Raw genomic sequence first — 24,383 nt, 5'->3', positions numbered from 1 at the left:
TCAAGGTGCAAATCGGCCTCTTGTTTATTTCACTGGGGGTTGTCCCTGCCCCCTGCCTTGAGCAGGATGCCCCCATGGCTTATTTTGTGTCTTACCGTGTCCCGGCACTGAGCTAAGCACCCTATGGTAGCTCCACCCAGTGAAAAGACAAAGTGAGCCACAAATGAGCGGGTGACATTAATTTTAATATTTCATTTAATCCAGCATATCTGGAATGTTATTTTTTTTCAACTTGGAATCAGTAGAAAAGTCATTCGTGAGATATTTTCCTGTTGCTTTTTTCACACTAAGGCTTCAAAATCTGGGGTGTAGTTCACACCTACAGCACATCTCCTGCAGACTGGCCGTGTATCAACTTCTCGACATGTGGCCAGTGGCTACTGCAGTGGGTGGCATAGCTCCAAGTCTGTTGGTGTCTTCCAGGGAGAATGTTTCCAGGCGGCATCACCCCGTTTTACAGATGAGAAAGCCAAGGCACAGGCAGGTTAATGTAACTTGGCCCAGGACGCCAGCCAGAGTGGAGGTATGGCTCCAGGGTCCTTGTCAGCGGTCACTGCACAGCTTCTCAAATCTCATGTCAGAAACCAGGGTACCTTCTCTACGAGCCCATCCTCTCGGGTCCAGAGCCTCTGTTTTGAGCTCAGAACCCCACTTAGTCAGTGAGCTTTCCAGATTCAGAACCTGGCCTGAATCCAAAGAGGACCTGAATGTCTTAGCAGAAACCAGAGCAGACCAAACATCTGTGAAAACAAATTCAGCGCCAAGTGAAGGACATGGCAGTGACTTTGCTCTCTTGGAGGGAACATTCTAGAAAACTCAACAAGCTTAGATTATAGAGTTTTCTGGTGTATCTTTCTTCATTTTCGGTTAGGAAAACATGGCTCAGAGAGAACAAGTGATGTGCCCAAAGCCACACAGCAAACTAGTGAATAGCAGACAAAGGTCAAGGCCCCCCAGTTCCGGGCTGGTGCTCTGGTCTCATATCGCTCATCACTCACCAGATGGGGATGTGGCACCCTGACTGAGAACTCAGGCTTTGCATCGAGAGCCCCCACCATTTGAACCCCGCTCCTGTATTTATTAGCTGGGTGAGCCTGGGCAGATCACTTCACCTCTCTTGGCTTCAGTTTTCTCATGTATAAAATATGGACAATAATAGTATTCATGACTCTCTCATGAGGGTCAAAGAGAGAACCCTTGTAATGGGCTTAGCACAGTGCCTGATACACTGAAAACCCATTATAAACACCAGCTGTTATCACTATCAGCTGTAAATCAACACCCGTGTGTCGCCTCCCCAGGGACCCAGTTCCGGAGGCTCACACCGAACCACCAATACGCGGTGTCGCTGCAGGTGCTCAGGACTCAGGGTCGGCTCCCAGGCAGGGCTCTGCCACTGACTCACTGTATGATCTTGGGGGCTGTGTTGGTTTTGTGTTCGTTTCCTGTAACAGATTACCACAAAATCAGTGTCTTAGGCTACCACAGATCTATAATCTTACAGTTCTGTAGCACTAAAGTCCAAAACAGGTCTCATGGGGGCACCTGAGGGGCTCTGTCGGTTAAGTGTCGGGCTCTTGGTTTTGGCTCAAGTCATGATCCCACGGTTTGGGAGTTCAAGCCCCATGTTGGGCTCTGTGCTGACAGTGTGGAGCCTGCTTGGGATTCTCTGTCTCCCTCTCTCTCTGCCCTTCTCCAGCTTCCTCTCTCCCTCCCTCCCTCTATCCCTCTCAAAATCAGTAAATAAACATTAAAAAAAAAAACACATCAGGTCTTACAGCCTGAGATGGCTGTGCTTCTTTGGCCTTTCCCAGCTTTAACGGGCTGCCCCACATTCTTGGCTCGTGGGCCACATCACTGTGACCTCTGTCACATCTCCTCCTTGAGGTCGGCCCTCCCACCTCCGTCTTACAAGGAATCTGGTGATGACACTGGGCCCGCCTGGATAATCAGGATTTTCTCCCCATCTCAAGACCTTAATCACACATCTTGAAAGTCCCTTTTGCGTCTGAGGTAACATAGTCACAGACTCCGGGGATTAGGGCATGGGCATTTTGGGGCCATTCTTCTGTCTACCGCAGGGACTTAACTGCACCGCTCTGGGTCTTCCCCACCTGTGAAAGCAGAGGGTCAGTAAAGGTGAGGGCCTCTCTGTCTGCACAGGTTGTTTCTAATGACCCCCCCCCAACCCCAGCCCCTGCCGACCCCTGACCCCGCAGTCACTTCCAAACGCGGCACAACTCTGGCCCCAGTGACACCAGTTGTCACAGTGCTAGGATCTACTGAAAACTACAAGGGGAGGTGTCTGTTTCGGGGACCTCAGGTCTACCCTTGGCCACCTAGCTGCTGGCAGATTCATAAATATAACAAAAAAATCCAATCTGATTCCTGACTTCCCAAGAAAACCAGAATTGCTGTGTTGGTTTCACAGACGGTTGAGGCGTCAATGCCAGCAGGTCGCGGGCAGCTGTCCTGGGGTGACCATCGTAAGCAGCCACCGGGGAGCTCCAGAGAGAGGCAGGTCTCACATGCTGAGAGCGAAGGATGGATGGGGCCTAGACAGAGAGGGAAGGTGGCACCGGTGAACGGAGACGGGGAGACATGAAGGCGAGTTTCGCAACTGGGATGAAATTGTCTGCCCGATAGCGGCCCAGGGAAGTTCCAGAAATGACCACTGTGTGCGTGAGCCCACACGGTCCTGAGGACACCATGGTGTGACGGAGAGAGAACGGGCTTTGGTGACGGCCAGGTCTGCCTTTAAGCCCAGGCCCTCACAGACAAGTTGTGTGACTTTGGGAAAGCCACACAGCTTCTCTGAGCCCTGGTCTCTGCATCTAAAACATACCTCACATTTGTGCATTCAAGTCCATGGCGGTATTATTCACAACAGCCAAAAGGTAGAACCAACCCGAGTGTCCATCGATAGATGAATAGACAAGCAAAATGTGGCTTGTCCTTACAATGGGATATCAATCAGCCTTAAAAGAAGGACATTCTGGCACCTGTTGTGACAGGGATGAACCCTGGGGACACTACACCAAGTGAAATAAGCCAGTCACAAAAGGACAAAATCACTCTAACTTCCACTTATGTGAGGCACTGTACAGGAATTAAATTCATAGAGACAGAAACGGAATGGAGGGTGCTAGGGACTAGGGTCAGGGGAATGCGGAGTTAGTGTTTAATGGGGACAAGGTTTCAGTTTTGCAGGCTGAAATGAGTTCTGCTGATAGAAGGTGGTGATACCTCCAGATATCACCAAATGCCTGCTGAGGGGCAAAATCACCCGCCGTTGTGAGAAGCACTGGTCCAAAGGGCTGTTGAGGAAGAGAATTAAGTGAGTTGATAATGGTGAACCCATCATAGTTCCTGGTAAACAGTAGGAGTTGCAATAAATATGACTTCCCTATCGAATGTCATCTCAACAGTGTAATTGGAAGGGGCCCACTTCCCATGCACGCCCCACATTACCCCCAACACGCTCAACACATCACTGTACCCACCTGGCCAGTGGGCCCACTGTTAGAGATTTCCTTGGGGCAATGAGAACTCCAAAGGACAGGTCCAGGGAGGGAGCCACAGTGGGTGTCCCTGAATACTCCATGGCAACGTGGAACATTGATCATTATAAGTATGGGAGGTACCAGACTCGGGGGCCAGTCTTAGACTTCCCCACACAGAGGAACCTGCCAGAAGGTTCTCTTTAACTAGATCATCGATAATAACTAGACACAGGTGAATATCCCTAGCACTAGCAAATAGTGTTTGCTACTGAGGTGGCAGTGATGAGAGTGGTAGAAATGGTGGAGGTGGTTTCATGGTGGAGATGGTGGACACGGGACAGGTGGTGACATCATCATGGTGGCCATGGGACAGGTGGTGGACATCAGGGTAGAGATGGTGGCCATGGGACGGGTGGTGGACATCATGGTAGAGATGGTGGCCATGGGACGGGTGGTGGACATCATGGTAGAGATGGTGGCCATGGGACGGGTGGTGGACATCATCATGGTGGCCGGGACAGGTGGTGGACATCAGGGTAGAGATGGTGGCCATGGGACGGGTGGTAGACATCATCATGGTGGCCGGGACAGGTGGTGGACATCATGGTAGAGATGGTGGCCATGGGATGGGTGGTGGACATCATCATGGTGGCCGGGACAGGTGGTGGACATCAGGGTAGAGATGGTGGCCATGGGACGGGTGGTGGACATCAGGGTAGAGATGGTGGCCATGGGACGGGTGGTGGACATCATCATGGTGGCCGGGACAGGTGGTGGACATCAGGGTAGAGATGGTGGCCATGGGACGGGTGGTGGACATCATCATGGTGGCCGGGACAGGTGGTGGACATCAGGGTAGAGATGGTGGCCATGGGACGGGTGGGAGACATCATGGTGGGATGGTAGACACGGGTCAGGTGGTAGAAGTAGTAATGGTGATAGTCGAGATGATGGCAGTGATGGTGGTGCGGGTGGTGGCAGTGGAAGTGAGCGCCTGCCTCCCCGGAGAATAAGATTTTCAGCCCTCGGTGATCATCTCTGCTCATTTCTTACCAGGAGGAGGACAGGCTGGGAAAACTGCACTGTGCGTCTGTCGATCTTCTGTGCATGTGCAGTGACCGATGTGGGTGTCCTGAGGTCCAGGGCTGCCAGTCAGGCTGGAGTCACAATCCTGGCACAGGACCGACTGCACTCTGCTGCCCATTCTACGGAACATGCTCCGTGGGGCCAGGACCGAGCAGGAGCCCTTGACCCCATGCTGCCGGTGCATCTTCCCCTGGTAGAAATGAGCTGATTGCTTAATCAGACAGAGTGTCTGCGGCTGAGACAGGGAGGACAGTTGGGAATTTCCCCTGATGCAGCAGCCCATATTTAATGAAAGTTACGGTGGGGAACAAAGGCCAGCACTACGGGAAATTAGAGCTGCCGTTCCCAGCACCCTACTCCCTTGCAGTCCATGCAGGGAGGCCTCGCTGAGAAGTCTTCCTCTGCGACACCAAGAGCCTACAGCAAGGGCCATGGTACCCACAACTTCGGGTGCTCATAGTAAATTAAGAGCTGGGTGCTTGGAAAGAGCACAAAACTAGGAGTTAGGGAACCTGGGCTCCATCCAGCCTCCATGTGACCTTAGGGTGTCTAACTTCATTGGACCTCTCATCTGTTAAATAAAGGGGAGACGTGGGGTGGGGGTAGACTCACAGATGCGTTTGGATCTAACCTTCTATGCTGCTGTGAAATCAGGAAGCCCTGGCTGGAAGTCTGGCTGAGCATGTGAAAGAACACAAGGGTGATTCTGTCTCCTGATCCTTTGGGTTTGGAGTTCCGGGAGGCTGGCAGGCAGGGCCTGGCAGGATTTCGCCAGCCCAGACTGATCCCTCTTACTCCGGAGTGCAGGACAGGAAAGTGATAGGAGGGTGAGCGCTGGCCAAGCGCAGTGGGACGGACGCCCAGGGGTTGGTCCTTCCTCCTGGAGGGTGGGAGCGGAGGCCCCTTCCCTAGGAGTTGGAGCTCTGGCAGTGGGCTGGGTGGAGACAATTAGCTGCACTCTCTCCCCAACCCTCCTTGGCCCCAGGGCCTTCTCACCCCTTGATAAGACTCGTGAAGTTTTTAGTACAGGTCCTGGGCAGGCAGTTCACAAAAGAGCCACTCCAAATGGTCAGTGAGCACGTGATACAACATTTAGCTCTTCTAGTAATCAGAGGAATGTAAATTAAATCAATAATTGTGCTCTGTTACGGCTTATGAGATTGGCCAAGACGAAAAAGTGACAAAATCCCATCACTGGCACAAGTTCAGCGGACAGCCTTCAACCTGTGGGAACGTTATCGCGGGGAGATACTTAAGAATGTGTACATCGATGCCCATAGCAGATTGCTTCCAGGAAGAAGTCACTCTGGAAGAGTGTTCTAGGATTGTGTAAGTAAATTATGACTCGTCTACATAATACAGTGCCCGCAACCGTTACTTATGATGTTTGGTAATTATACTGGTCGAATGGAAAGAGGTTCCCAGTATGTTTATCCAACAGAGTGGCTGAGTAGATTCCTACTTGGACGATTTATGTACACATACGCACAGAAAAAATCTAGAAAGGTATAAGCCAGTGTGTTAAACATGTATTTATGGGTCCTCTTATCTTGCTTCTTTTTGTTTATTTCTCTTCTCTCAGTGTATACACGGGCTTTGCGTGAGTGGAGTTGGGAAAACAAAAAAATATTTTTGATGACAAAAAGTGCTTTGGACAGCCTATCGCTGATCTGGATTAGGCAGTTCCTGGGAGGCCGGATCAGGGGAAGGGCCCCAAGAGATCCTCTGGCCGCAGGCCTGTTTGTTGGCAAGGGGCAAGAGATTAATCTCAATCTATCATCCGCTGTGTCACCATCTATTTTGGGAGAGTGGCAGCTCTTCACCCTCTCCAGCTCCGGTGTCAGCTGCTGGGAGAAGTCATCAGTCAAGGGGACAGAGCAGCAGCGGGAGGGGCGCTGGCCACCCTGCACGAGGAAGGAGGCATGTCCCTTTGGAGTGCGCCCCGTGGAGAAGGAAGAAATGTTTCTAAAGGGAAGGAGTGGTGGGGTCCTTCTGGCCTCGGCCGGAATGCGCTGGACCCCAGTTTGTCTCGGCGGACGGTGGATGTGGATGGGAGGGAACCCCCTAGCAAGACAGAGGTAGGAGCTCAACCTCCCATCAGCGGGGCCCTTCCGCTGTGTCGTCTCCCCAGGAGGGGGCGGGAGCTGCATCGAAACATCTCCACCCCCTCAGGACCCGGCGGCCACGGAGCACATGCTTTTGTAGGACAGCTGCGGAGAGCCAGCTGATTTACAGCCGGGGAAACAGAGGCTGACAGCATGGGCGTTTAGCTCACCCTTGAACTCCATTTTCGTGCAGTCCACTTGTGGGGCCTCTTGACTGTAAGCAGCAGAAGCCAACCTCTGGCTGACATAAGCAAGGAAGGGACTCACTGCAGGGATGTCGGGGAGTTCACACAATGGAAGGGAAGCCCGGGAAGCAAGCTCAGAAAAGAGTGCATTTTAAGAAGCCCCCAGGGGGGTGAGAGGTGATTGCCCAGAATGAAACCTGGGAGCAGCCTCCAAATAAGGAGACACAGAGGAGGAGAAGCCAAAGGGCAGGAGAGGACTGTCTCCCATATAAGACATCTGGAGTGTGTTGCATTGTGTCCCCCCAAAGATATGTCCAAGTCCTAAAGCCTGGAACCTGTGAATGGGACCTTATTTGATGAAAGAGTCTTGGCCAATGTAGTTAAGGATCTCAAGACGAGATCATGCTGGATTTAGGATGGGCCCTAAAATCCAATGACAGGTGTTTCTTTTTTTATTTTTTTTAACGTTTATTCATTTTTTTTGAGAGCGAGTGAGAGAGAACATGTGTGCGGGAGCAGGGGAGGGGCAGAGAGAGAGGAAGACACAGAATCCGAAGCAGGGTCCAGGCTCCGAGCCGTCAGCACAGAGCCCGACGCGGGGCTCGAACTCATGAACTATGATTGTGACCTGAGCCGACGTCAGATGCTTAACCGACTGAGCCAGGCACCCCCCGCCAGGTGTGTTTTTATGAGAGGGAGGTTTGACAGACAGAGGCAGAAGGTGGAGCGATGCCATCGTAAAGCAGGGAAGTTCTGGAGCCAGCAGAACCAGAGAAGGCCAGGACCTCTTCTCCCCTTGTGCCTTCAGAGGGAGCCTGGCCTTGTGGCTTCATTTACAGACTCTGGCCTCCAGAGCTGTGAGGGAGTAAACTTGTTTGAAGACACCCAGTCTGGGGGCACCTGCACGGCTCAGTCAGTTAAGTGTCCAACTCTTGGTTTCAGCTCAGGTCATGATCTCCCGGTTCATGAGTTCAAGCCCCACAGCAGGCTCTGTGCTGACGGCTCAGAGCCTGCTTGGGATTCTGTCTCTCTGCCCCTTCTCTCCATGCTTTCTTTCTCAGAATGAATGGATAAACTTAAAAAAAAAAAAAAAAAGCCACCCAGTTTGTGGTAAGTCGTCAGGGCAGCCCTAGGAGACAAATACAGCACCCAGATCCTTGAGCGTGACCTTGTATGTTCTTTCCACTGAGAACCCTGGGCTGGGGCCGCCTCTGGAGGTGGCATGGATTCCAAATTGGGTTTGCACTTTTACCGAGCAGCCTTGGCGTAATTACATGACCCACTGGGGCTTAGTATCCCCTGCAAGAACTTTGTGGGAGCATTTTGAAGGCAACGGGGGGAGGGTCACAGCTAACCGAACAGACCCTGGAGTCAGACTGCCTGATGCCAAATCCTGGCTCTACCGTTTCTTAGCTGCATGACCTTAAGCAGGTAACACAACTGTTCTGTCTCCTTACCTGCGAACCAGTCGTCACAGTGCTGCCCCAGAGTTTGTTTTGTGGATTAAAGCAGTGTAGACAGTGCAGAGTGCTTAGAAGAGCACCAGGCATTGGGGTTCCTCCAGGGGGTTAGCTGATCTGCCCCCACTATTTGTGGGGGCTCTTTGTTCCCACGCCATCCGTGCCCAAAGAGTGCTGAGAATTTCCAGACTTCGAGAGGGAGAAGCATGGGAGAAACACAGCTTCTCTTTCATCGTAGGGAACGGAGAATTATCTGCTGCTGAATTTGGGGAGAAGGACTTTTGTCCTGCAGGGGAAGGGTCTGTGCTTGTCCAGCACAATCGGACATCAGGTGGGACGGTCTGTCTGTCACAGGAGATGGTTTAGGAAACTCTTCGTGGCTGTAGAGCTAAGCCACATTCTCCAATCCTATCTCTATTCATATATTCATTCAAAAATATGTTTTGAGAGTTCTAGTTACTGGGAATCCAGGAGGGAACAAACCCAAAAGCCTGACCTCACAGAGCTGACATTGGAGTGGGGGAGGGGCAGGGAAGCAGAAAATAAACAAGTATATACATACGTCATAGGTCACGCGGTGCTGAGTGCTATAGAGAAAGCTAAAGCCACGTTGGGGGGCGTCTGGAGAATGATCATGGCAGGGGTGGAGTAGGGGGAGCATCTCTGATAAAGCGCCATCTGAGCAGAGGCCCAAAGAAAGTGAAGGTGTGGGCCAGATGCAGGGAGCAGGTGCAAAGGCCCTGAGGTCACCTGTGCTTGGGGTATTTGAGGGATGGCAGGCAAGGTGCAGTGAGAAGTTTGGGGGTGTGGCAGTAAGGATCGTGGCTTTCACTTTGAGACAAATGAAGAGGCTTGGGAGGGAAATGTGTCGAGCAGAAGAATGATGGGATGTGCGCTTTTCTGCAAAAGACACTTCGGGGCTGCTGAAGGGAGGATTGGGGCAGCCTGTAGAGCAAAAACATCAGGGCAGCTCCGAGGCCCCTGCAGTAACGAGACCGATTGTCTAGTCTCCTTCCTCGGGATCCCACGTCATCCACGCAGTTCTAGACTCAGGGCGGGAAGGGTGTTATCTGCTGAGCCCATCAGCTGTCACGGGTGTTCTTGCAGAGGTAGTATCTGTTACACAGCTAACTACCTGTAATGAGTAGGAAGAGTTCACATCTGGGATGCATGTCATTGAAGAAGGTCGAGGAGTCATAAAAACTGGTAGCTCCCAACAGTTTTGCCACTAAGAACCTGGTGGGTTAATGTTTCCAGAGCCCAGCTTTGAGAGATTTTGTCCACCAAACAAACCCCATATTTGACGGATAGCTCTGTGGCCTTGTCACTAACAAGTGAGTGGCTCCTGATTGGCTTTCTTGAGAGACCAGTCCTCCTTTACCGACCCGCAGCCCACCTTTCAGGACCCTGGCCAGGCATCACACGCTAGGATCCTTCCCACCTAGACATTTCTTTTTCTTTTTTTTTTTTTTTTTTCAACTTTTATTTATTTTTGGGACAGAGAGAGACAGAGCATGAACGGGGGAGGGGCAGAGAGAGAGGGAGACACAGAATCGGAAACAGGCTCCAGGCTCTGAGCCATCAGCCCAGAGCCCGACGCGGGGCTCGAACTCACGGACCGCGAGATCGTGACCTGGCTGAAGTCGGGCGCTTAACCGACTGCGCCACCCAGGCGCCCCTACCTAGACATTTCTGACCTGTTCTGGATTTTCTTGGTTTTTGTGACATTCGTATATTGTGTGCCAGCTCGAAGCTGGGAGCTGTGGGTGCAGACATGGTAAGCACAGCCCCCCTACCCCGTGGAGGAGACATGGGGGCGGGCAGGGAGGAGAGGGGAAGGGGGAACACAGGTAGCATTCACGGCAGGCTTCCCACAGGAGGCGTTTCCTGCACTGAGTTTTGAACAGGAACTGGCAAACCTCCCCTGAAAGGGCCAGATGGTAAATATTTTAGGCCTCGCGAGACATACGGTCTCTTGTTTGTAAGTCCTCAGATTTGCCATTGTAGTGCAAAGCCGCCCTGGATGATGTGTAAACCTGTGGGCCTGGCTGTGCTCCAATACGACTTTACTCACAAACACATATGGGAGGGGCGGAAGAATGGGGGTGTGGCCCTGGGCTGTGGTTTGCGGACCTCTGCTCTCGAAGAATAAGGAAGCGATCGCCCAGCACTTGTCCAGGAGAAATGGAGAGTGTGGAATATGGCCCTGGAGCGTGGTAGATGGTGCTTCCCAAAGGCGGCCCTGGAACCGTGGTCACATGTCCAGGCACGCACAGACCCTTCGCAAAATGAGAACAATGAGGGCGTTGCGGTGAGTTGTTCTTAAGGCTCAACGTATTTACTGCTGTTTCCTTTTATCCCGCCTTTCCTAACTTCAATGGCGTACAAAGGTTTCTCTTATAAAATGTTGATGTAGGGGCGCCTGGGTGGCTCGGTCAGTTAAGCGTCCGACTTCAGCTCGGGTCATGATCTCGCGGTCCATGAGTTCGAGCCCTGCATCGGGCCCTGTGCTGACAGCTCGGAGCCTGGAGCCTGCTTCGGATTCTGTGTCTTCCTCTCTCTGCCCCTCCCCTGCTCGTACTCTGTCTCTCTTTCTGTCAAAAATAAATAAACGTTAAAAATAAAAAATAAAATAAAATGATGACAACGACGATGTTGTTGATGATGATAGTGTGTTTTTCATGACCTCACAGGGCAGAATTATAAGCTGCCGTCCTATGTCAGTCTCTCCGTTTCTTATTATTTTTTCTTTTTACCAGCATATAAAATGCAAAAGCCTGAGCACCACAGCTCTGGACCATAGGCTCTCAAGAGATCTTTGTCATGGGCACACGGTCTTTGCCTCAACCTCTGGTCATGCCTTTCACTCCAGGGCCACCTCTGGGACATGGGACATGGGACAGAAGCCCACTACCCCGGGGGCACTCAGATGCTTGCACGGGGACCAGCCGGGTGACACGAATGAGTGAAGAGGCTCACAGCATGTGTCCTGTCTCATTATGGCAGCCTGACAGTTGTGTCCATATGACTATGCCACTTGGTCTCCTGATTTAAATTGTGGTGTTTTGGTTTTTTTTAGATTCTTTTTTTTTTTTAACATTTTTCTTTTTAACGTTTATTTGTTTTTGAGACAGAGAGAGACAGAGCATGAACAGGGGAGGGGCCGAGAGAGAGGGAGACACAGAATCGGAAGCAGGCTCCAGGCTCTGAGCCATCAGCCCAGAGCCCGACGCGGGGCTCGAACTCATGGACCGCGAGATCGTGACCTGAGCTGAAGTCAGACGCTTCACCGACGGAGCCCCCCAGGAGCCCCCCTTTTTTTTTAGCTTCTTAAAAAACCACCACCATTGCATTGACAAGAAAAAAAAAATGCAGCCTGAATGGGGCTCATGGTTGCCATTAAAAAAATTTTTTTTGTAATGTTTATTTATTTTTTGAGAGAGACAGAGCATGAGCAGGAGAGGGGCAGAGAGAGAAGGAGACACAGAAGCCGAAGCAGGTTCCAGACTCTGGCTGTCAGCACAGAGCCCGACGCAGGGCTTGAACTCACGGACTGTGAGATCATGACCTGAGCCGTCAGTCAGATGGTTAACTGACTGAGCCACCCAGGCGCCCTTCATAGGCTGCCATTTTTAATCTCTTGATCCAAATTCTCAATTCCTGGCAGTGAGTCTGCGGTGACTGCACACACAGCCCGACGTCCGCCAAGAGACAGTCCTTTGGGAAGATACCTCCATCCTCGTCCTGAGGTGCATCTAACACCCACCCACACTTCCAGATTCCACCCGCGCCTCTTGTGTGCAAGGCCTTTCGCGTTCCGCTCTAATAATCCCTCAAACTCAAAGGTATTCGCTCGTTCCGTAAATATTGATGAGAACACACAGACCTTCCAGACACCCTGTCTCTTCATTCTTCAATTTGTGAAGCCCTGCAGATTCTCCAACTGTATATTATCTTCCTTTCCGGTGGCTTCGTGTTTTTTTTAGTTCTGGTTCCTTTGTTGGATTATTAATGTCCTGGGGCCCGGGAACTCACTTTCTTCAGGACTACAGACAATGTAGGCAGACGGAAAAAAACACGGGCTTCGGAATAAGACCGAGTGTAGCTCGAATTCTGGCTCCATCAGTTAATAGGAGAATTGCCGACGATTTCTGAGCCCCGTTTCCTCGGCTATGGCCTGGGCATATTCCCGCTCACCTCCCAGAGGGAAGTTAGCGATGAATGACGTGTGTTAAGGGGTATGCTCTGTATCACACAGTAGGTGCCCAACACATGATACCCCCACACGGGCACACATGTCCTTCCGATTGAGGGCATGGGTGAGAGCTCAGGAAGGTGTAGGTGAATTATACTGAATGGGAGGTTATGCATATTTTCTCTTTTCAGAAATCGGCCCAGTGGGTCTCCCCTGGGCTCTCCCAGCCCTACCCTCCACTCAGTGTTGACTCCCTTGGGACTAGCCCTTTGCACTATGGCTGCTAATCCCTGATGAAATATCACATAGAGTCTCTTTAGGAGACTATGGCCTTCATTTAAAAAGAAGGAGCAACCCAATAAGTACCTGAAAGGATGCTCAATGTCACTAGTCGTTAGAGGAATGCAGAACACAATCACACCCACAAAAAATGAGATAAGACTTTACACCCACTAGGATGGCCATTATTATTATTTTAATGTCACATAACAAGTGTGGGCAAGGACGTGGAGAAATGGGAACCTCCGTGCACCGCTGGTGGGAATGTAACATAATGCCACCATTGTGGAACACAGCATGGTGGTTCCTGAAGAGTTAAACATAGAATCACCATATGATCGAGCCATTCTACTTCTGAGTATATATCCCAAAGAACAGAGCAGAGACTCCCAACAGCTTTTTATATGCCGATGTTCACAGCAGAAGTATTTACAGTAGCCACAAGGTGGAAACAACCCAGTGTCCATCAACAGATGGATGGACAAACAAGTGTGGTGTATCCTTGCAATGGAAGACCATTCCGCTTAAAAAATAAGGAAATTCTGATACGTGCTACCACATGGAGGGACCTTAAAAACCTTATGTTTGGTGAAAGAAGCCAGTCACACAAGGACAAATATCGTTATGATTTCGTGTATATCAGTAGGCAAGTTCATAGAGACAGAGAGTAGGATGAGGGAGATAGGGGGAAGGGGAGAGTTATTGTTTCTTGGACACGGAGTTTGGGGGATGAGAAAGTTCTGGAAACAGAGTAGTGATGATTGTACAACATCGTGGGTATACGTAATGGCACTGAATTGTGTACTTATAAACAAAATGGTAAGCTTTGTGTCGTGTCGAGTTGGCCACAATGAAAAGTGCAAAGAGGAAGAAGGAGGAGGAGAGAGGGAGGAGGAGGAGGAGAAGGTTGGAGCGAAGATGAAGGAGGAGAAGCCGCCACCCCCTCTGTAGACGGAGAATGATTCTGGGCGTGCAGATCGTCCGTTCTCCTCACTGCTAAACCCCGAGCCGTTTCCACCTCTTGGCAGCTATTCCAAGCAAGTAGAGGACAGAAGACAATTTCGTTTTAATTTCCACCTCAGACTAATATGATGAGAAAAGTGTCTTCTCTCTTGTTGCTGAGGAAAAGCACAGAGAGCACTGTGATGGGCCCAGATATTTGGGCAGACATTACTGGGTGTGCCCAGGAGCATGTTTTTGGATGAAATGAACATTTGAACCAGGAAAGTGGGTACAGCAGAGGGTCCTCCCCAAGGCGGGTGGGCCTCATCTAATCAGTTGATTAGAACAAAACCACTGGCCCTCCCCTCCTGTGAATAAGGGGGAGCTCCTCCTGCCTGATGGCCTCAAGCTGGGGCATCAGTTCTTTCTTTCTTGCCTTCTGACTTGAACTGAAACATCGTCTCTTCCTGAATGTTGAGCCAGTATTCAGACTAGAAGTACACCCTCGGTTCTCCTGGGTCTCCAGCTTCCTGGCTGTGGATTTGGGAATTTGTCACCTTCCGTAATCATGGGGGCCAGTTCCTTATAATAAATCCCTTTACACACACACACACACACACACACACACCCTATTAACTGTCTCTGGAGAACCCTGACTAGTGCAAGCACCCTCCTCAGATATCTGGAGTCAGGTGTGGGCACAATTTGAAACCTTGAAAATCTGAACAAAACTAACACTTTTTTTCAAGCACAGATCGTGGCCAAGCACCATGTTAAGAGCTTTTCAGATATCCCTTTATTTCATGCTCATGACCATGAGCCGGGGGTCTGTTCTAAGACTCACTAGAGGCTGTCCCTCCACGTCTGCATTTCAGAACCCATCTCCTGACAAGGGAGACTTCTCCAGTCTGTCTAGGTCAGGGCGTGGGAACAGGAGGGTTGCTGGAGAGTTCTAGAGAGTCTCTTTAAGAGACAACCTGCCCAAAGGGACCTTGTTCTGAGTTGCTGGGTGGGGCTGTGCAGCCCCGGGAGAGTGGGTGTGGCAGGGTAGTGGTCAGAGTGTGGACTTGAGCCAGACTGGCTGGGGTCACTCTCAGCTCTGTCGTTCCCTGGCTGTGTGGCCTTGGGCAAGTCACTTGATGTCTCTGTGCCTCAGTTTCATCATCTGTAAAATGAGGATAATTACAGTAGGTCGCTCATTGGGTTGGCATGAGGATTAACCAAGCTGACAGGTGTAAAACCCCAGTTGCAGCATCTAGCATACTCAAAGTGCTATATCTGTGCTGGCTTTTATTTGCTGTTCTTAACTCAGTCAGCTGAAGAGATGCGGGTCAGGAAAGGAGGGAGAACATTCCAAATCAAGTAGGGACATCCCAGCGACTCCTTCCCTTCCCTCACGTGCCCATGCCCACCCGCCTTTCCACTCACCCTGTCCTGGTGACCCTCCTGTTAGACCTAAAGTCCTTGAGGCCTGAACTGTGTCTTTGTCTTCTTCCTTCTTTCCCTCCCACCTTCCCTCCTTTCCTTCCTTCCTCTTTTCCTTTCTTTCTTCTTCTTCTTCTTCTTCTTCTTCTTCTTCTTCTTCTCCTTCTTCTTCTTCTTTTTTGGTGTGTGCTTCACAGCCTCTAGCATAAAGCTTCGCTTGTTTTGTTTCATGCCCAAATCAAAGAAAGCCATTTAATAACTAAGCTCAGCAATGAATAATAGCCCTGCCTTAGAAGGTAACTTACTTTTCCAGGCACTTCCACCTGAAGTTCTCAACCAGAGGGACTTTAGTCCCCCCAACCAGGGGACATGTGGCACTGTTGGCAGACATTTGTGATTGTCATCCTGGGTGGGGTGCTACCAGCATCTAGTGGGTAGAGGGCAGGAGTGCTCACATGGTTCTGTACCATGTGGAATAGCTCTCCTGCAACAAGTGTATGTATATATATATTTTTTTAATTTTTTAATGTTTCTTTTTGAGAGAAAGAGACAGAGACAGAGCATGAGCAGGGGAGGGGCAGAGAGACAGGGAGGCACGGAATCTGAAACAGGCCTCCAGGCTCTGAGCTGTCAGCATGGAGCATTGCGGGGCTCGAACTCACAAACCACAAGATCGTGACCTAGGCCGAAGTCCGACGCTTAACCGACGGAGCCACCCAGGTGCCCCCCAACAACAATGATCTGATGCAACATATAAATAGTGTCAAAGGTGAGAAGCTCTGCTCTAGAGTAAGATCCTGCAGGGGAGAAGAGGGGACGGGACCCCCAAAATCAGATTACCTTGACTCCTGAGTTCTGCAGCCTGCCTAGAACGCATCTCCAGAATGCTCTCTCTGGCAGCAATGCCCTGCCCCCTCTCCTGGGCCTTGTCTGCCCAGCTAACGCTCTTTGTCTGACTTTTTTTATTCCTCTGTCTTTCCTGAGCTACGAAAATCCATGAAGACAATGTATCTTATCGCGCTAGCTCCATCAATTGTGGTTCCAGAGTCCCTCACCCCTGGTGGGTTTGCATGTGACGTTTGGCAAACAAGCCTGTTTCTTCCAGCCGCAGAGAAATGTGAGATGACATTTTCTAAAAGGGTCACTTTGTAAAAATGCCAAGCTTAATCTCAAGGCACAAAAAACATCGTAGAAATCAGAATTGACTCAAGGAGTCTTGGCAGGCCAAGGTTGGGCTTAAACAGCAGGTGCTGTGGGCTGGTATTGTTCTGTTGTGGTTGTTTTCCAGTGAATACAGCTTATTGAAGACAGGGACTGCTGGAAAGTTTCTCTAGATAACAGTGACCCGTTGCGGGTTTGAAGATTACAAATATGGTAAAACCTCGATTTGCGAGCAGAATTCGTTCTGGAAACACGCTTGTAATCCAAAGCACTTGCATATCAAAACGAATTTCAAGAACCATTGGTTCAGTTGTGATCATGTGACATGATGATCATGTCCCATACGACTTGTATTGCAAGACATCGCTCGTTTATGAGGTTAAAATTTACTAGGAATGTTGCTCGTCTTGCGGAACACTCGAACAAGTTACTCGCAATCCAGGGTTTTACTGTATTATCTTAGAGTTAGAAACTGTCTGTGTTTCATGGAGTCCATTCGTGTCTACCTTGTTTATGTTCATAACATCTTTGGCTCAGGGGAAGGGGTGTTTAGAAGAGGCAGGTCAGTGGATTTTTCCCACTTTTCCATTGAAGAAAACTGTCTACAAGGGAACCCCAATATAATTCTGTCTTCAAGTTCTCCTATTCTGTTCAAATGCATTTAAAATGCTCATAAGAAGTAAACAAAACTTTGGCTTCTGCCAAAGCATGAGAGACTCTTAAAAACTGAGAACAAACTGAGGGTTGATGGGGGGTGGGAGGGAGGGGCGGGTGGGTGGGTGATGGGTATTGAGGAGGGCACCTTTTGGGATGAGCACTGGGTGTTGTATGGAAACCAATTTGACAATAAATTTCATATGTTAAAAAAAAAAACCACTTTGGCTTCTTTCAGAAAAAGAAAGTCAAAAACTAGTCAAGCATACCTGGAGAAAGACACAGAGTTTTGTCCAGCTAATCCCTTGGGGATATAAGGTCGGCATTGAATCAGGGAGAGGAGGTGCTGTAAGGCTGGTTGCCAGGCAACGGCTCCCATGGGGAGGAGAGCATCAGCCCCAGTGGGTTGGCTGTACATTACAGAAAAGGTGGGCCAAGACCCAAGGAGGGAGGAAGCCTCTGTTTCTGAGCTGGGGAAGGAAAGATATGCAAATAAAGACCCAAAGGGTGGTCACTGGGTTGCCGTGCAATTAGCAAGCTGCTCTTTGCAGTACAGAAGCCAGTTAATTAGTGAGATGTGAAGAGATCGTTCTGACTTTCAGATAATTCGGGAGATGGGTTGAGGGCCAGCTTTCTGAAACCTGGAGGCACTGAAAAAGAAAGGAGTTGAAGGTTTTCCTGAAAGTTGAAAGGAAGCCAAAGGTAAGTGTCCTGCAGCGTCCTCACTGCAGTGGTGTCCTCACATTTCCGGGAAGGTGTGTTGCTAAAAGCAAGCTGTGAAAACTCTTGATGCTTCAGTTTTTTTCATCCATAGAACAGGCATAGTGGTACCACCTACCTCATGAAGTTGTTGCAAGAATTAGAAGTCAGTATGTACGTAGCAGTTAGAAGAGTGTTTGCACGTAGTAAGTGCGGTATGAGTCCTAGTTTCTACTGCTTTATTTTTCTCCCCTCTTCCAGATCAGCAGCAGATGATCTGATCTCTTTATGAATTTTAATATTAAGCATTTTCTTGTACCTGAAGTTTGTGAAATCATGGTAGTAACTCGACTTTGTATATAGTTCATATTGTGTATCAGTCAGGATGTGTAGATTACACTTGGTAACAAACAGTCTTTGCTGGCTGACTACTCACACGAGTCTTTATCTTTTGTTCATGCCCAGTGAGAGTTTGTAGTAGTTGTCTAGGGCTGCCACAAGAGAATACCCCAGACTGGGTGACTTAAATGACAGAAATGTATTTTCTCACAGTTCTGGAGTCTGGAAGTCCCAGATCAAGGTGCTGGCATGGTCAGTTTCTGGTGAAGCCTCTCTTCCTGACATGTAGATGGCCACCTTTTTGCAGAGTTCTCACATGGCCTTACCTCCGTGCACATGCAGAGAGAGAGAGTGAGTGAGATCTGTGAGAGAGGGAGATCTCTTCCTCTACTTTTTTTTTAATTTGTAAAAAGTATTTATTTTAGAGAGAGAGCACACATGCACAAGCATGGGAGTGGGGGCAGAGGGAGAAAGAGAGAATCTTAAGCAGGCTCCACACTCAGTGCAGAGCCTGATGTGGGGCTTGATTCCACAACCTTGAGATCATGACCTGAGCCAAAATCAAGAGTTGAACATTCAACTGACTGAGCCACCCAGGTGACCCATGCCTCTTCCTCTTCTCTTTTTCTTTAAAATTTTTAATGTTTATTTATTTTTGAGAGAGAGAAACAGAGCACAAGCAATGGAGGGGCAGAGAGAGAGGGAGACACAGAATCTGAAGCACAGAGCCCAATGTGGAGCTTGAACTCATGTACTGTGAGATCATGACCTGAGCTGAAGTCGGACACTTAACTGACTGAGCCACCCACGCGCCCCCTGTCTCTTCCCCTTCTTATGAGGACACCAGTCCTATGAGATTAGGGCCACGCCCTTCTGATCTCATTTAACCTGAATTATCTCCCATTATTATCTCTAATTACAGACACATTGAGGGTTAGGTCTTCAACATAAATTTCAGGGGGATACAGTTCGGTCCAGGTTGGTGGTAGAGGTGGGACCTCTGTTCGTGATACTCATTTGGAGACCCTGGTAAGCTGGGGGCTTCATCTCCAGCTGTGCTCACCTCTCCCACCTCAGCTCATACTAAATGCCCCTTTGCTCACTCTTCTGCCCCTGGCTACGTGGTGTTCCCCAAACACCAAACCCTTTGCCAACTTCCTGTCTCCTCTGCCTAGACTGGTCTTTCATGACTGGTTCCATCTCATTCTTTAGATCTTCACTAAAATAGTACCCTGTGAACACCCATCTAAAGACGGTCCTCTGTCCCAGACACTCATCCTTTCATGCTAGTGTGTCATCTTAACATTTATGTGTTTCTTGATCTACTCACTAACTGTCTAAACCTAAGCTGCATTAGGTTTTGTCCACTGCTGTATCCCCAGGGCCAAGTATATAGTAGATAGTGAATAAATGTTTGTTGAATGCATGCATGAGTGTCTGTCTTCTAGAATTGATACTCTTTGAGTGTAGGGGCCTTTTTTTGGGGGGGGGGGCCTTGTTTATCACCAATCCCTTGGCACAGGATAAAATGCTCAATAAATGTGGGTTGAATGAATAAACGAGTATCTGGAGACCCATCCTTATGGTGCTCAGATTATCATGCCTTGGGCAAGTTTTCCTTTGGGCTTACTGAGTCAACAGAGGGTGTAGAATTCACCCACCTGCAATCCTCATAGCTGTCTCTCCCTCTTCCCCTGATGGCATGATGAGGATTCTTATTGTATGTGAAGTGCTTAGAACAGCGTCTGGCCCATGGTAAGTTCTAGTTAGCATTTTTGGTTATTGTGTTTTTTTAATTAATTTATTTGAGAGAGAGAGAGAAGGCATGCGAGTGAGGGAGATGGGCAGAGGGAGAGAGAGAGAGAGAGAGAGAGAGAGAGAGAGAGAATCTTAAGCAGGTTCCATGCTCAGCACAGAGCCTGACGTGGGGCTTGATCCCTGGGATCATGACCTAAGCTGAAATCCAAAGTCGGACGCTTAACTGACTGAGCCACCCAGGCGCCCCATTCATGGTTATTGTTTTAAAGCACTTTCTCACACGTACTCAGATGCCTTGTTTTTCTGGACTGGAGGGTATGAAACTCCTTTTTAAATGAGCCAAACACTCTTCCAGTGAAATCTTAAGGGGACCCTCAATATATAACACAGAGGTTAACAAGGGCTCCTCTGGGCACAGCTGGAGTGGATGTCCGGGAAGCTCTCAAACTCCCCGGGGGAACTCACATCTTAAAGCACTCTTCAGGTGGTTGTGAAAAACACGGAGGCTTCGCAGAAGCTTTAGTACCTGCTGTTTGAAGGCCTCCTTTACATATAGCCTATTTTCCCCACTCCTGTCGCAGGAAAACCCTTCTAGGGTAGTGCTGTGCTAACCCTGTTTGTGCCCTGAGGACAATGACGGAGAAGATTGGGGCAGTGACGTTGCCCACTGGAACGTATTGTATGGATGGGCACTGTCACCCCCCCTTCCCCTCCCCCTGCACTGGCCCCTCCACCACCCGCCACCCCCAAGGCCACATAGTACCCAGGTCTGGATGAAGGTCTACAGAGGCCCTGACCTTGAATCTCCCCGTCTATCACCATCTGAGTGGTTCAAAGCCTAGAGTTCCACACCTTAAGAGCAGAGCAGGGGAGACCAAGGCGTTCGGATTTTCTCATGGTGGTTACTCTGGGACTTTAAAAAACAAAAAAAAAAGCTTATACAATCAATCCCCTCCCCTCTTCCGTTCTGGGGGAACACTCCTGCACTCAGTAAGCACTCGCCTTGCCAACTTCTAGGCAACCCTGCAGACCTCTCTCTCACCCCTCCCCCTGCCTCTTTCACAGGCCGTGAGGAAATCCAGTGCTCTCTGCCCCTGGGGAACAGGAGGATATTCCTGCACGAGCTGTCCGAGGCCAGCTTCAGCGAGTGTAGGTTCAGCCTGTCGCTCACAGACCTGTTCATCATCATCTTCTCGGGCGTGGCGGTGTCCATCGCTGCCATCATCTCCAGCTTCTTCCTGGCCACCGTGGTGCAGTGCTTCCAGAGATGTGCCCCCAACAAGGACACCGAAGACGAGGAGGACGAGGATGAGGACGACTGAGCCGCCCCCTCCCTTCCTGGATTGCCAGAGCCCAGGCGGGGCTCCCCTCCGAGCCTAGCGGGAAGAGGGGAAGCTGGAAGTGGGAAGCAGTCAACCCACGGTGCCCAGAGCAGCACCTGCCCCCGGCCGTGCACCTGGCCGTGCACCTGGCCGCGCACATGGCCACACACCCCGGGTGCCCGCTGGGACCTCCCATCTCAGAGTTTAAGACCTTAGGGGTGGACGAGCCCAGGAAGGATTCTGGAGGGACCTGCCTCTTGGCTTGAGGTTCGAGAATGGGGTAGAGAGAGGCTTCCCCGCTGACCCTGAACCCCAAGCCGGGGGGAGCAGACGCTTGCAGCTCTGACCACCGAGCTGGCTTGTGCATCTGTTCTCTGGCCTGGCTTGGGACACTGAGCAGCAGCCTCTTCGTCCCGGGATGCAGCCGCTCAGACAGGGACTCACGTCCAGGGCCCTGTCCCTGGAGTGGACTTCTGCCGTACAGGGCTTCGGCAGCCTCTAGAGGTCCACAGGACAGATCCCCATTTGGCTAAAGTGGCACCGAGGGAAAAGCTAAGATCTGGCCAAAGGGTGTTTGTCGCTGTAATTTGGTGAGCAGGTGAGGAAGGCTTTTCCTGACAGAGCTCTCACCCTGTCCTCAGCCTGAGAGGAAGCAACTTGTAGAGGAAGAAGGGTCCGTCTTGTATACAGTCTCCATGGCCTCTGTGCCCCATCACTCCTTCCCCTGAAACACAGCCACTTGTCTCCCTTCCCTGGCCCCTTCCCCAGCCCCCCCACCACTGGAATCCCTCCTCAGCCAGCTAATGCCTGGCGGGTCTCTGTGCTGGCACGGGTCCAGACTTGTCACCTCCAGAACTTGTGGTAAACTTTCCCCCGAGGCCAGGATTCCAAAAAGCAGGTTGTGCTGGACCAAGAAAATGCTAAAAAAACAAAACAAACAAACAAAAAAAAAAAACCCCCAGAGATTTGGCCTCTGAGAAACCTCCATCAGTGGCCTTAGGGTGTGTGTTACATTTCCTTGGAGCAGAGTTTGTGACAGGCAGTGTTTTCCTGGATGTGGAAGACAGCGCTGGGTTCAGAGATAATATGAAGCCACGTCATGTGCCTGGCGGGTTAATGTAGGGCGACGGTGTCAGCAACATTGGACTCTGCTGGGGACTGAGACTTTGAGGGAGCCTGAGAGAAGCCCTGGGTGTTTCTGGGAACCACCTCTCCACTGTTTCTCCTAATATATTCCTTATGTGCTCTTCCTCCATTGCTCCCTCCCATCTCTGCCTCCACAAAGACCCACTGTCGCTTGCTAAGGGCCAGGCACTGGTCTGGGCAGCGTGGGTGTGTGCTGAATAAGAAGACAGGGCCCCTGCTCGCTTGGCCTCTTTGTTTTTAAGTTCATTTATTTATTTTGAGAGAGAGAGATGAGGAGGGGCAGAGAGAGAGGGAGAGAGAGAATCCCAAGTAGGCTCTGTGCTCTCAGGGCAGAGCCCGATTCAGGGCTCGATCCTGCAAACTGCCAGATCACGACCTGAGCCAAAACCGAGAGTTGGATGCTCAACTGACTGAGCCACCCAGGCGCCCCTCTCTTGGCCTCTGTTCTTGCGGGGGACACATGAAACAAGCAGGTAGACAGAACTGTAATTAAGGTGGTGATAGGCACCGTGAAAGAAAGAAATGAGGTCCTGCGACAGAGTAATGGTAGAAGCTATACAAGAATGGGTAAATGGGTATATTAGCCAGGGCTCTCCAGAGAAACAGAACCCACAGGGGATATGTATTCTATATATCTATTACTGTTTGTCCATCCACTCATCCATCCATTCAACCATCCATCCATCCATCCATCCATCCATCTAGATTATAAGGAATTGACTCACATTATATGGAAGTTGCAAAGTCCCAGTATCTACTGCTGGCCAGCTGGAGACCCAAGGGAAAACGGTGGTGTAGTTCCAGTCTGAGTCCAAAGGCCTGAGAACCGACAGAGCCACTGGTCTCCATTCTAGTCCAAGGTCAGGAGAGGACTCAGCTCAAGCAGTCAGGCAGACAGAGAAAGCTGGGGCTTGGGGCGGGGAGTGGGGGATAATTCTCCCTTCCTTCACCTTTTTGTTCTGTTCAGACCCCCAATGGATTGGATGCTGCCCGCCCACACTGGGGATGACATTGTGCTTTACAGTGTCTACAGATACAATGCTATTCTCATCCAGAGACATCCTTAAGGTCATACCCTTAATAATGTTTCACCACATATCCAGGCACCCCGGACCCAGGCAAGTTGATGCATGAAACTAACCCTCACATCAGGGAAGGTCTCATTGGGTAGCTTCAAGCTGAATCCTGCCTCCTTCCCTCCCTCTCTCCTCTTCTACTCTCTCTACTCCTCTTCCCCCTTCCTCCTGGAGGAGACTCGGGCCCCTGTCTGGCCCCCAGCATTGTTGGCCCCAGGGGAGACCACTACCTCAGGAGCTGTCTTGTCACAGAGTCACTGGGCAAGCGGGCAGCATCTTTCACACGCTCCATTGCACCCCAGCGCCAGAAGGAGCCACCTCTGCGGGCTCCCCCTCAGCTCAGGTACCACTTCCCCGGAGAAAACGGTATGAGCAGCCTGAAGGCGGTCGTCATGAACGTTAGGTGCTGCGTGAATTCCAGGTTCCAGCCATCACGTGCACCTTCCTGTGAGTGAAGGCTCATGGAGAAGGTGCTCAGTCAGGGGAGGGGACTCTGCTGACACCGGGCTACCTGAGAACAGGGAAAAGACCATGGCAGAGGTGTGTGTCACAGGCTCGGAGGCTGAGAGTGTGAGGCACAAAACAGTGTAACGTCAGCACCTCCCCAGCCTGGCCGCAGACTCACTGAGTTTTAGGTGGGGTCAGAATTGCTGTCTGTTGTCACAGGGTCCGGTCCCCACCCCCGCGAGCACCCTACCAGGGACACCGCTAAAGGCCCTGGATCCAACTGGGCCCCTGCCAAAGTTACAACTTGTTTCTCCCAGAATCCTGGGGAATTGGTGCCCCGGGCTGTGAAATTAGTACCACGGCCTTGGTCTGATGGGTTCCAGTGGGACTTAATGAGTCTTAATGAGACTTAATGAGTCTATTTCACCCCTCGTGGCCAACAGAGTCAGCTGTTTCCTTAGAAGGCACGAGCCCTGCATGGCACAGGGGCCCGTGGTTATTTCCTGAATGAACGAGTGAGTGGGGGAGGGACAGCCAGGGACAGTTGGGCACAGATCAACCCCCACTTCTGCTGGCTGCACCCCAGAGTTTTGGAAGGAAC

At 50.5% G+C, this 24,383-nt stretch overlaps 1 protein-coding gene across 1 annotated transcript in view; it reads left to right on the top strand.

Annotated features, from left to right (window-relative positions):
• Positions 1–22,363, top strand: part of LRRC38 (leucine rich repeat containing 38) — a 37,228-nt gene extending 14,865 nt beyond the window's left edge. The window contains exon 2 of the mRNA XM_045475696.1: positions 20,857–22,363. Within this exon, the coding sequence (XP_045331652.1) occupies positions 20,857–21,113 (257 nt within the window). The 3' untranslated portion in view covers positions 21,114–22,363. The remainder of the gene's footprint in view (positions 1–20,856) is intronic.
• The last annotated feature ends 2,020 nt before the right edge of the window (positions 22,364–24,383 follow it).

This window comes from Leopardus geoffroyi, chromosome C1 (assembly GCF_018350155.1).
Source record: "Leopardus geoffroyi isolate Oge1 chromosome C1, O.geoffroyi_Oge1_pat1.0, whole genome shotgun sequence".
NCBI lineage: Eukaryota > Metazoa > Chordata > Mammalia > Carnivora > Felidae > Leopardus > Leopardus geoffroyi.
The sequence above is the reverse complement of the archived record's forward strand: the minus strand, read 5'-3'. Positions and strand labels throughout refer to the sequence as shown.